Source organism: Triticum urartu, chromosome 7 (assembly GCF_003073215.2).
Source record: "Triticum urartu cultivar G1812 chromosome 7, Tu2.1, whole genome shotgun sequence".
NCBI classification, from domain to species: domain Eukaryota; kingdom Viridiplantae; phylum Streptophyta; class Magnoliopsida; order Poales; family Poaceae; genus Triticum; species Triticum urartu.
Window position 1 is genome coordinate 593,827,613 of NC_053028.1, and position 12,767 is coordinate 593,840,379.

The 12,767-nt window shown below is 47.0% G+C and overlaps 2 protein-coding genes across 3 annotated transcripts; both read left to right on the forward strand.

Annotated features, from left to right (window-relative positions):
- The first annotated feature begins 1,252 nt into the window (after nt 1-1,252).
- LOC125519128 (hydroxyproline O-galactosyltransferase GALT4-like) lies at nt 1,253-3,483 on the forward strand. The gene is made up of 6 exons (XM_048684004.1): nt 1,253-1,874; nt 1,978-2,012; nt 2,087-2,272; nt 2,337-2,476; nt 2,804-2,911; nt 3,022-3,483. The coding sequence occupies exons 1-6, from the start codon at nt 1,654-1,656 to the stop codon at nt 3,187-3,189; spliced, it is 858 nt and encodes a 285-aa protein (XP_048539961.1). The 5' UTR covers nt 1,253-1,653; the 3' UTR covers nt 3,190-3,483.
- Nucleotides 3,484-4,677: 1,194 nt separating this feature from the next.
- Nucleotides 4,678-12,218, forward strand: LOC125522784 (poly [ADP-ribose] polymerase 2-A-like). 2 transcript variants are annotated; one of them, XM_048687816.1, is made up of 20 exons: nt 4,678-4,888; nt 5,554-5,899; nt 5,993-6,226; nt 6,327-6,454; nt 7,000-7,081; nt 7,190-7,419; nt 7,497-7,623; nt 8,055-8,110; nt 8,317-8,390; nt 8,746-8,792; nt 8,906-8,955; nt 9,461-9,523; nt 9,796-9,876; nt 10,173-10,283; nt 10,367-10,442; nt 10,993-11,135; nt 11,345-11,418; nt 11,691-11,790; nt 11,887-12,000; nt 12,031-12,218. In XM_048687816.1, exons 1-19 carry the CDS (start codon nt 4,805-4,807, stop codon nt 11,983-11,985), a joined length of 2,205 nt encoding a protein of 734 aa, XP_048543773.1. In that variant the 5' UTR covers nt 4,678-4,804; the 3' UTR covers nt 11,986-12,000; nt 12,031-12,218. The 2 variants fall into 2 exon arrangements, with proteins under 2 accessions (XP_048543773.1, XP_048543772.1); XM_048687815.1 differs by having other exon boundaries at nt 11,887-12,218.
- Nucleotides 12,219-12,767: the final 549 nt, after the last annotated feature.

The window sequence follows — 12,767 nt, forward strand, 5'->3', positions numbered from 1 at the left end:
GCAAGCCTAATTTAAGCCGCCTCTAGAGATGTCCGATTAGATGTTCTCAGCCACAGGATCAGGCAGCACTGCGCAGCACGGATCGCGCCCGGTGGCGCTCCATTGCAACGTCGACGCCGCTTCATTGCAACCCGGTGAAGCTTCAACGGCCCCGCGACGCTTCCACTCCGGCAGCTACTGGCAATGCTTCATTGCAACTCCGGCGGGGCCCTCGGCGATATTGCATCACAACAACGGCGCCCCGACGATATTTCATTGCAACTTCGGTGCCCCCGACGATATTTCATTGCAACTCCGGTGGTCCCGGGGATGTTGAATCACAGCACCGGATGTCCCCCGGCAATGCTACGTTGCAACTCCGGCGATGCTTCATTGAGAAAACCGACGAGCCCCCAACTGTAGCACCTCGCCACTCGCTTGAAGCACGACAGAGCGCCGGTGGTCCTCTGTCGCGACAACACCGGCGACCCGATGTTGTGCAGCTCCTCTCCTGAGCCTCCCGTTGTAATAGCATGTGTGGCGAGTGGCGACCGCCACGCGACACCGTGGTCGCCTGCAGCTCCGGCGGCCGCTTCCATGCAGCCCCGCGGGATCTCGCAGCGGCGCCCCTTGTAGCAGCAGCTCCGCCGGCAAACCGCTGCATCGTAGCACCGGGAGTCACAGGAACTGGTACGCGAGCGCAACCCCCGCTGCGGCCTCGATCGTCGGCTTCGTCGTGGCAACACCCTTGCAACACCTCCAGCAGCCGCCGTTGCCTGTGCAGGCGAGGGGAGGCTGTCCTTTTGCTATGTAGCAGCAGGTAGGAGTAGCGGTGGCCGTCGGCTTGCAGACATTGCAGCAGCGGTGCACACCAATGAGAAGCAGAAGCTGGCGGTAGTGGTGGCCATGAGCTTGCCGGCGTTGATCCTGGTCTGAAGGAAGGAGAAGGAAAGGGAGAGGAGAGGTCTGCGGGAAGGGAAAATGGAGCGAGGAAGACGATGGACATAGGAGAGGAAATGTGCAGCTGTGGGGATAAGGGAGAGGAATAGAGTAAATTGCACAGAAGTACCACAATTGAGGCATTGAAAGCAGATTGGTACCAAGATTGGTAATTTTTACATGTCAGTACCAATTTTGAGGCGAGGCCTTGCAAAAGAGGCTAAAAGTGTTGTTTATACGTATTGACAGGGAAACTGACCGGTTAGGCCCGCCCGTCAGGTGCCACGCTGGCTAGTTGGCGTGTGCCCGCACGCTGACTCGGACAAGGCTGGGTCGCACCGTTTAGTTGCAGCCCGAGCCTCCGTCTCCGTCGTGCCCGTCGCCACCGCCGACCGCCCGCGCCGCCGTGAGCTCGAGGCCCGCACCTCCACGACCGCGGCCCTGCTCCGGCCCCACACGCGCACCTTCCCGACCCCGACCCGCCCCGCCGCGCCCGCCTCGCGCTCTCCTCCATCCGCTTCTGCCGCGGCACCAATTCCTCCTCCGCCTCCTCCATCGACGCCGCAGCTTCCTCCGCCTTTGCCGCCACGGCTACCTCCTGCCTCACCTCCTCTCCCCTTCCGCCGCCTCCTCCTCCTCATCCCCTCCCCCTCCCCGTCAGCCCCTGCGTCCTGCCCCGCCACCGTCTCGGCTCCCCGCGCTGGCGCCCCGGTGGCCGTGGAGCTGCCATGCGGGATGGCCGCCGGCTCGCGCGTCACGGTGGTGGCCCGGCCGACGAGGAGGGACGAGACGGCGTCGCCGCAGTTCATGGTGGAGCTGCTCGGCACCAAGGCCGTCCAGGGGGAGGAGCCGCCCAGGATCAGAGGCGACTTCACCGGCTGCCCCGTCATCGAGCTCAACACCTGCTATCGCATGCAGTGGGCGCTGCCGCAGCGCTGCGAGGGCCCGACGTCCCGGCCCTGACGAGGATAGAGGTGAGCTCCTTTGATTCCACAGTTCAATCTCGCTTTTTCCTTGCCGTTCTCTAAGAAATTTAATAGTAGTATCTCAATTTTGAAGCTATTTGTTCGTTAAAACCAACACAAATTTCATCAGTGAATTTGCTTGCTATTGGTTCCAATTTCAGTTGATGGCCTCACCTCTGCCGGCTGAACCAGTCAAGTGTGAGAAATGGACTCGGGAATGTCTGAACAGTGGAAGGCCTCACCTCTGCCGACTGAACCTGACGAGCTGTTCATTGGCATCCTTTCTGCAGCCAACCATTTCGCCGAGCGGATGGCCGTCCGCAAGTCATGGATGATTGCTACAAGGAAGTCATCTAACAGTGTTGGCCGGTTCTTCGTCGCTCTGGTAAGTACCTGTGGATGATTGCTACAACTTTGAAGTTATTTTGCTGACTTTGCAAACTCTAATAGAAGACTTATTTACAAAATGGGAAAAAGAGGCCAACGAGGAGCTGAAGAAGGAGGCAGAGTTCTTTGGTGACATTGTTCTGGTCCCTTTCATGGATAGCTATGACCTCGTTGTTTTAAAGACTATTTCCATTGCTGAGTATGGAGTAAGAAAAACTAGTACGTGTTTAACGGGTCATATCTGTTAGTTCCCCTTTCCAGTCTCATGTTTTAGTGCGTTCATGCTAGCCTCTGCCTTTCCTAAAGCAAGCATGGGTTTAACTCCAGCTGGAACTATGATTATGATTGCAAATCCAATGATCGTCTTCTAAACACAGGGTGTTATGTTTATCATGCCTACTAGTGGTATTAGAGTATCATATTTATTTTAGAAAAAAATAGAGTATCATCTTTCTGACAAAGTTCTGGTACTGATAGTGATATATTTCACCCAGCATACATGAGTGTGATGTAATTTTCCTGCTGCTCTTCAGGAATGGGAAGAAGAAGTATACCCACCTTACGCAAACGGACCGGGCTATGTTATTTCATCAGACATCGCTGAGTACATCGTATCTAAGTTTGACAACCAGAAACTAAGAGTAAGTCATTACCACCATCTTTGTCAGTCAGTAAGTAAATATCGAAGCATTTGTGTCAGTGTGTCTATAGGCTAACAAACGGATGTGCTTTCCCCTGATTGTGGGTTCAGAAGTTCGACAAGACTCGCCAGCCGGTGGAGTATTCGCACGACGTCAAGTTCTTCCAGGCCGGCTGCTTCGACGGTAACTACACCGCGCACTACCAGTCGCCGCAACACATGATCTGCCTCCGGAGGAAGCTGCAGCCCGGGAGCGCTCAATGCTGCAACGCCAGATGACAATGAGACTGCTTGGTAGTTGAAAAGCAACACCCGGCTCTCTGGAGAATCAAACAGCAAGGATGAGTTCGAGTTTGATCTTGATTTGGAGGCCCTCTGGATAGTTAGCTTGCGTAATTCGCTCATTCTTTTGGTCAGTGGCTGGTTAATTCAGCTGCTGATTCTGACACTAGCTAGATGCTGACACCATGTACATGTGTCAATTGTTTTTGATCTAGGAACTAACAGCTTTGCTGATCTCACTTGTATACCGGTTGTTCTTATATATACATATTAGATGTTTCGAGTAAATCATTTTGTGTGTTCAGAGCTGCTCCTGTGCATTGTCGATTCCACCTGCAAGTCTAATTGTTCTAAGAAGTATGCATGTCGCAGATGCCGGTTGAAGCTCCACGACATGCTCGTGCCACGCAGCGCTGCGGCAGCGCCCACTACATGCGGTAGCAGGTGTTGAGCTCAATGACGGGGCGGCCGCTGAAGTCGCCTCTGATCCTGGGCGGCTCCTCCCCCTGGACGGCCTTGGTGCCGAGCAGCTCCACCATGAACTGCCACGACGCCGCCCCGTCCCTCCTCGTTGGCCGGGCCATCACCGTGATGCGCGAGCCAACGGCCATCCCACACGGCAGCTCCACGGCCACCGGGGCGCCAGCGCGGGGCGCCGAGACGGTGGCGGGGCAGGACACGGGGGCTGACGGGGAGGGGGAAGGGGATGAGGAGGAGGTGGCGGCGGAAGGGGAGAGGTGGGGCATGAGGATAGCCGCGACGGCGAAGGCGGAGGAGGCTGCGGCGTCGATGGAGGAGGCAGGGGAGGAGTTGGCGCCGCGGCTGAAGCGGATGGAGGAGCGCGAGGCGGGAGCGGCGGGGCGGCCCGGGGTGGGGAAGGTGCGCGTGTGGGGCCGGAGCGGGGCCGCGGTCGTGGAGGAGCGGACCTCGAGCTCACGGCGGCGCGGGCGGTCAGTGGTGGCGACGGGCACGACGGAGACAGAGACGGAGGCTCGGGCCGCGACTAAACGGTGCGACTCAGCCTTGTCCGAGTCAGCGCGCGGGCACGCGCCAACCGGCCAACGTGGCACCTGACGGGCGGGCCCAACTGGTCAGTTTTTCTGTCAATACGTATAAACAACATTTTTAGCCTCTTTTGCAACGTCTCGCCTCAAAGTTGGTACTCACACGTAAAAATTACCAATCTGGATACCAATCTGTTTCCAATGCCTTAATTGTGGTACTTCTATGCAATTTACTCAGAGAAATAAGTGGGTAGGGCCCAGCTGGGACGCGTGTCGACGCTGTTTTCATCCGGTTTAAAACAAACATTTTCCATAATATTTTCGTTGTTAGAAAATAAAAAAAAGGAGCAGTACGTATAATATTTCCAATTCCCGCTCCGCGTCGCTTTTTCCAAAATTCTTCGTGCTCTCCACCCCCCTTCCTTCTCGAGGAAGACTCCGACCCTCCGCCCCCCTTCTCCCGGAAGAAACCCCACACCGGAACCGCAAAACCCCAGCCCACCCACCCAAAATTTCGATAACTCCTCCCCCCCTCCCCATTCCCTTCCAAACATCTTCCAGGAACACGAGGAGGCCGAGGGGATCGGACGCGAAGGCGAAGGCGAGAGATGTCGGCGAAGCTGCGGGTGGAGGAGCTCCGCGCCGAGCTGCAGCGCCGCGGCCTCGACGCCTCCGGCACCAAGCCGGCGCTGGTGAGCCGCATTCCCTTCTCGAGAACTTCCCTAGCAGCCACGAACGGACCGACCGGGTGCTGTCTCGCGGCTCACGCTAGGGTTCCTCTCTCACACCCACGCCGCCGCCCCATCCCCCCTCTCGCCGCACCCATCCAATCTATTGTGTCTCGTGTCTCTCTCCGGGCGGCGGAGGCGTAGCGGGGCGTGATGGCCGCTGTGGGGCGTGCGCGGCTCGGCGGGCTGACGGAGCGCGGGGTTGGGGGTCGGGGGTCAAGGACGAGCGGCGGTGGCGGCCTAAGGTCGCGTGTGGCAGGCACGGGCTGTGGCTGGCTGAGCGCGCGCGCGCACAGGCGGTAGAAGCGGTCACGGGCTGTTCGCGCTCCTTTTCTCTGAATTTTGCCTCGACGGCACCGGTAGCAGAGTCACGGACAGGAGCAGCAAATCTCTCTGAATTATCGGATTTCCTGCTCTGTCTTTTTGCGTCATCTAGCTGCAATCCGCTGGCCAGCATTTGCTGTTGTGTGCACAGTTAAGTTGCTGAATGTGTGCACCATGTGCTTGTGCATATGTGTAATATGCCCACACCCGCTTCGCTCTTGTGATGTGTATCTTTGTGCTTACAAACATTGAGACATATGGGGATTGTCGTTGTGACTTACGTCCTGCAATTCCTTTTCCACTAGGTGCTAAGGCTGGACGTTGCAATCCGTGAGGAAGAGAAGGAGGCGGCTTCTGCAGCTGAGATATGTAATGTAGATGGCATAGACGGTGTGGTTATGGATGGCGAAGCAGAAAGCAAGAGCAAAAGGAAGAGGAAAAGGCATGGTGAAGGTGAAAATGAGGAGGAAAATGACATTTTGGATGCGGCAAAGCTACAGAGCATGGGCTATCGTGAGCTGCAGGCTTTGGCCAAGGCACGGGGGCTCAATACTAATGGGGGCAAGAAGGATGTTCTACAGAGGTTGCTCTCCAGCCCTGCTACTTCTGTTGTGGATTGTGGTATTCAAGACAAGAAGGAAGTAGAAGAAGGTTTGTTTGTCAATTAATTTCCTTATATTGGTTATTGAGTGGTAGGCTCTGAACTTTACCTGAGTATTAACTGTTCACTGTGTATTGGTTCAGCTGATGATGGGAAGGTTGAGGAGCTGAAAAAGAAAAAAATAGTCACAGATGTGATGCTGGATGCGGCACAGCTACAGGGCATGGGCTACCGGGAGCTGCAGGCATTGGCCAAGGCACGAGGACTTGCAGCGAATGGGATCAAGAAGGATGTTATTGAGAGGTTGCTATCAACCCCTGCTAATTCTGTGGCAGTTGCTGATGGTGGTTTCCAGGACAAGAAGAAACTTGCAAAAGGTTTGTTGATCTATTAATTTCTTGTATTGATCACCGGAGGGTGAGGTTTGAACTTTACCTGTTTTTTGGCATGGTCGTTTATGCATTTTTGTTCGTGCAGGTGGTGTTGGGGAGGTTGAAGAGGAGGTGAAAAAGGAGAAGATTGTCAAAGCCACGAAGAAAGGTGCTGCAGTGCTGGATGAGCACATCCCTGACGATATAAAAATGACCTATCATGTATTGCAAGTGGTGCGTGAGTTTATTATTGGTTAATTTTTCTTACCCATATTGTACCTTGGATGTGTGCACTTCAATTGAAACCATGGTTCACTAAATTCCTACGTCCTATGCAGTATGCATGCTGAGTGAGTTCAAATCAAAACATGATCTATCCATGAATGTCAAACTTAGACAATGCAAAACATGATCTCTCATGAATGTCAAACTTAGACAATTCCTCCAACCAAATTAAATATTTTCATTCATATGGTATCTGATGCATTACATCATGTTCAGGTTGTCACTTTGGCTTTAATATTCATAGATGTGATAGCCTATGGCGGCACCCAAATATACCATCTTAGCAGGCCTAATTTTACCATGTGTTTAGAGAATAGACCAACAAAAACTTTCACTGGCATCCTTCATGTATCATCTTAGTATTCACTATGTAGTATGTACAGTAGCTACAACGCATTCATCTTAGTATTCACTATGTACAGTAGCTACCTTGAACGGTTATCTGTTCTTTCTACTATTTTGTTCACATCTTCGTTATACATATTTTATTGCAGGGTGACGAGATTTATGATGCCACCTTGAACCAGACTAATGTTGGAGACAACAATAATAAGTACTATATCATTCAAGCTTTAGGTTTGTCCTGCAACTGCAAGTCACTGTTGCTTACTAGCACCAGCACCACGAACCTATGAATGATGTGTAACATTCAATGGAAAATTAATTAGTGTTTGTTAACTGTAGAATCTGATGCTGGTGGAAGCTTCATGGTTTTCAATAGATGGGGGAGAGTAGGGGCACGAGGTCAACAAAAGCTACATCCCTGTTCAACACGGGACGAAGCAATAGACGAGTTTGAGGGAAAGTTTGAGGACAAAACAAAGAACAGTTGGTCTGACCGCAAGAATTTTGAGTGTTATGCAAAGAAATACACATGGCTTGAAATGGACTATGGTGAAGTCGACAAGGAAACAGTGAGATTTGGCTTTTAGTACTTACTTTGCAGTTTAGCACTTTTGTTGTTTTTAATCCTGTGGTCTTCAAATTTCAGACTCAGGTTCAAAAGAAAGGTTCCATTACTGATCAGATAAAAGAGACAAAGCTTGAAACTCGAACTGCCCAATTCATATCCCTCATTTGCAACATAAGTATGATGAAGCAGCAAATGATGGAAATTGGTAAGTAACTTGACAGTTCCTGCTTTTTGAACTGACATGAGCATCATAACATTCATCTGTTACAGTGAGCTTCTTATCTGTGTTTATATGCTAATTTGATATATTGTTAGCACCCTGCAATCTTCATGATGTATCACCACCTTCATGTTCTGATGTGCCCGTACATGTATCTGTACAACTTAGGTTTCTATATGATTCAGGAGTTATAACTAGTTAGTTTTAGGAACTGAATACAAAGAGTTAATGGCCATACTAGAAATACATATGATCATCTGCTCAACTACTGGAGTTGGATTAATTCGGTTGAAAAAGATCTTTTATGTTCTATGTTGTCCCAAAAGTTTTCGTTCTTTGTTTTTGACAGGTAGATATACCTGTTGCTTACTCATGTAGCATTTGCTTTTACTAATTCATCCTGCCTAACCAATTAGGTTATAATGCTGATAAACTTCCCCTTGGAAAGCTAAGCAAATCTACAATACTTAAGGTGAGTTATTTTGATGCATCTTTCCTTGGAATTATCAATTCAGTATGCATATTACGTGTTGAAGAAAATCGCATAACATGAACTCTAGTACTTATAGATTTAAATCGGTATGCGGTAACAGTTTGCATTTTGAGGTCTTGGTTTCATTTTCCATTATCTTGTCCTTTCTCTCTATTTTGATGGTGACTTTTCAAAGCTTTCCACAGGGCTATGATGTTTTGAAGAGGATTTCCAATGTTATTTCAAGGGCAGACAGAAGACAGCTTGAACAATTGACTGGGTGGGTCCATCTTCTGTTTTTATCTGACTGCAACCGTTAAATATAACAATTACACATGCCAATTGTTTTTAGTGAAAGCTAGTTCATCTTTGAGGATTTGAAGGGTAAACATCTCCAGGTTTCATTTTTGATAAAATGGTTCGGTCACTAGGATGGACTACAGTTAATGGCTGTTTTGCCTATGTAGCATAGACTTATCAGGATCTGCAGCATGTAATGATGATAGTTGTGCAATGCATGACATGCAGCATGTAATGATAGTTGTGCAATGCACGACATCATTCACCATATTTGTATGTCATGTTGTTTAAAGACCTATATTTACTACAATTTCTTATATTACCTTTGGCTACAGGGAATTCTACACCGTGATTCCTCATGACTTTGGTTTTAAGAAGATGCGTGAGTTCCAAACTTTCTAGATTAACTGAACTTACAGCCAATATTTAGCATATCCGGCTATGTTTTATACCTTGTAGGAGCAAATCTGATCTTCTAACAAATTTATCTGACAGGTGAATTCCTTATTGACACTCCTCAGAAATTAAAAGCTAAGCTGGAAATGGTAATAGTATTACTATGTTCGGCATGTTCGGCTTAATCTCAGCATTTTAACTGTCATGAGTTGTTAAAATCTTATGCTCAACAAATGATTCTTTTCAAGAAAACTTTCGGAACAATGGATGTTCTAATATTTATGTGGTTCTATCTCCATCATGTACACTACTGTCTAAGGAAGAAACTTACCTGTCATCCATCTCAAAAGAGCTATCAGGGTTGTTCAAAATTTATGTGGATTGTAGTTTCACATTCAAATTGTTTTCTTGCAAATATTCATATTTGTATGCCACTATGACTTGCATACTACTGTCTAAAGGAAGAAACTTACCTGTCATCCATCTCAAAAGAGCTATCAGGGTTGTTCAAAATTTATGTGGCTTGTAGTTTCACATTCAAATTGTTTTCTTGCAAATATTCATATTTGTATGCCACTATGAATTGCACCGTTGTCTCTATTGCCTCCGATTTCTATGGAATCTTCTCAGTGTTATTTTGTTGCCTTTTCTTAGGTTGAAGCCCTTGGGGAGATTGAAATTGCAACTAAGCTTCTGGAGGATGATTCAAGTGACCAGGCATGATATTTTGCAAATAAATCTGTTTAAAGATTGAACTCTGGAGTTACATCAGTTGCAAATTTTTTATTTATCTTTGATTTTCAAGCTTGTGGTTCATGTTATTATGCATAACATGCTTTCATACTGTCTTGGATAACCAAAACTGTGATATGAATTTCTACTTGTTGCTTAAACTTGTTTTCCCATTGTTTTAAGTAACTAAAGCATCTTTGTGCTTGTATACCCTTTGCACATGTTGCAACCTAACTGCAACGTGTTCTGGAATGTAGGAGGATCCACTGTATGCTCGATACAAGCAACTTCATTGTGACTTTACGCCTCTTGAAGTTCATTCAAAAGAGTACTCTATGGTAATACTTCTACAAATAATCTCGACCCACAATGGTATTTACGGCTCTTAAAATTACATATTGCTCACCAGGTGCATGAAGGTGCAACTGTCATTATAACAACTAAAGTGGGGATATCTTTAGCATTTTCTTCTTTTAAAATGTCTGAGTACTTTATTGATTGACTTATCACGCTTGAATGGCTTTACTTCTTATCCACTACATTTATTCTTTTAATCTTGTGAATGTTGATGTTTGTCCAGTTTTTTCTTGAAGGATTTTGGGTTTAACCTTGTTTGAAAATCTCTGCTGTCCAGATAAAAACATATCTGACGAATACACATGGCAAAACACACTCGGGTTATACTATTGACATATTACAAATGTTTAAGGTGTCAAGACATGGTGAAACAGAGCGGTTTCAGAAGGTCAGTGGGTCTTCCTAATCCGCCGCGTCTAAGCATTTCAAGAGAACTGCTATAAATGTCTATTTCTCAAAATATTCTTGCAGTTTGCTAGTGCAGGAAACAGGATGCTTTTATGGCATGGTTCTCGGCTGTCCAACTGGGCTGGGATATTTTCTCAGGGTAATGCTATCCACGATTGTCATTGAAGCTTTTTATTCATAAGTATAGAAATAGATTTGCTTGTTTGTTTTACTCTCTCCATTCCAAAATATAGTGCGCCCGCGCTTCCCGAGGTCCAACTTTGACCATAAATTTAGCCAACGAGACCAACTGCGGCGGGAGAAAAAATTATATAATTGAAACTTCTTTCGAATACGAATTCACTGATATAATTTTTGCTCCCGCCGCAATCGGTCTTGGTAGTTAAATTTACGGTCAAAGTTGAAGCACGGGGATAGAGGAAGCACTACATTATGGAATGGAGGGAGTATGAGTTATGACATACTAGTTGCTGTTCCTAGTTCCCGGAAATAGCATTTGGGTCCCATCAAATGTACATTAAGATTAATTTACCTAATTACCTTCATCTGCATGAATTTGTGCTTCATCATTATCTGAATGTATTTTCTGGTGGAGCCTCTCTTATGTTAACTGCCTTTGTTTATAGCCTCAACTGTTTGTTAGTATAAATGAATGGCAGTTTTAAAACTAACATGATTCTTGCTCTCAGGTTTGAGAATTGCTCCTCCTGAAGCGCCTGTTACTGGCTACATGTTTGGAAAAGGGGTTTACTTTGCCGATATGTTCTCCAAGAGTGCAAACTACTGCTATGCTTCACAAACATCTAGATCTGGGGTGCTGCTTCTATGTGAGGTCTGTTTATCGTTGTCACCTCCAAGATATCAGGATCTGGGATTTTGCATGTTACATGTTAGCCCAAGCGTTGTATTATTCACCTCATCTTATCCATGATTGAGTGTTGGTTTCAAGAGCCCAACCATTTTTGTGTGGTTATTCATGTGTTGATGACTTGCATTTCTATGTGGTCTGCTTTTAACGTTTACTCAACTTACATCTGCCAGGTTGCACTGGGCGATATGAATGAACTACTAAATGCGAAATACGATGCTGATAACCTGCCCAAGGGAAAACTAAGGTCAGTTTCTGATGCAACATGCTTTCGATCAATTCCAATGCTCACTTGATTCGAAAAGGAACACCAGTTTTACATTATGTCTTTCCTTACAAAAATCAAGTCTTTATTTAGTCAGTACTATTCCCAGACCACTGGATCAGATGGGGGATAATATTGTTGTGTGTAAAGTGCACAATTCTATCAGTTGGAAACATCTGGTTAATAACATAAATATTGCTGTTGCTGCTTGATACGAGTATGAGAAACATCTGGTTTCAATCATTTTGATGCAGTACCAAAGGAGTTGGCCAGATGGCACCAGCGGAGTCGAAGGTCACTGAGGATGGCGTTGTTGTTCCACTGGGAAAACCCAAAGAGGAACCTTCAAAGAGGGTATGTTGTTTTGTTCACTTTGTCGGTACACTGTTGTAATCCAACCCTGTAGAAATGCAGGAGCTCTATGATGATTAACCATGTCACTGGTTGCAGGGTAGCTTGCTGTACAATGAGTACATTGTTTACAACGTAGAGCAGATCAGGATGCGGTACGTGCTCCATGTTTCCTTTAACTTCAAGGGAGGACGGTAGACAAGTCAGGCTCGTGGGAAGCTGGAAACCTGGAGGCAATGATGCGGGACCTCCATCGTAGCAAAACCACTTTTGTGTAGATTGTTAGTGTGGTAGGTGGGTTTTATCTTCAGGGGTCTCCTTTTTGTTGAGCAAATGTTTAAGCCTTTCCTCGCATTTTAATGCCGGTTCCAGGCTTCCAGACTCTGATGGCTGATGCTGCGTGCATATTTAATGGCAATCTATTTTCTCAATGACTGCATTTCTTTGTGGACAGCAACCAAAATGAACCCTGATGAACAGTAAAATTTGGAGAAGTTGTAAAACTTTGTTATCTCCCATGCATGAGACACGCCGTGCATGGATCAGCCGCTCGCTTTAGATGGAGATTCGGATAGATGCACATCTCTTCTAGTTGTATTTCAGCCAGTCATATGTCCTACTCCCACTCCTAAGGCTGTGTTCGGTTGGCATGGTTTTGAAGGGGTTTGGCAGGGATTAAATCCCATACAAATCAAATCCCTGCCAAAACCACTCCAATCCCCTTGAGACAGGGTGTAACCGAACAAAGCCTAAAGTAGCATGTGCTTAACTGATACTCATGGTCCATGCACCCACTCCTTGCCACATTGCACACTCATGTTTTTTCAAAGTTTGAAATCAAAAGCCTGATTCAGTATCAGGCACTCAGTAAACAAGCCATTTGATGGAAAAAACTTTGGTCTAGGAATTATCTATAAATGGACTTTGCTGCACGAACGCTCCACTCATGCATGGGGTGATATATGGAGAAACAATTCCTT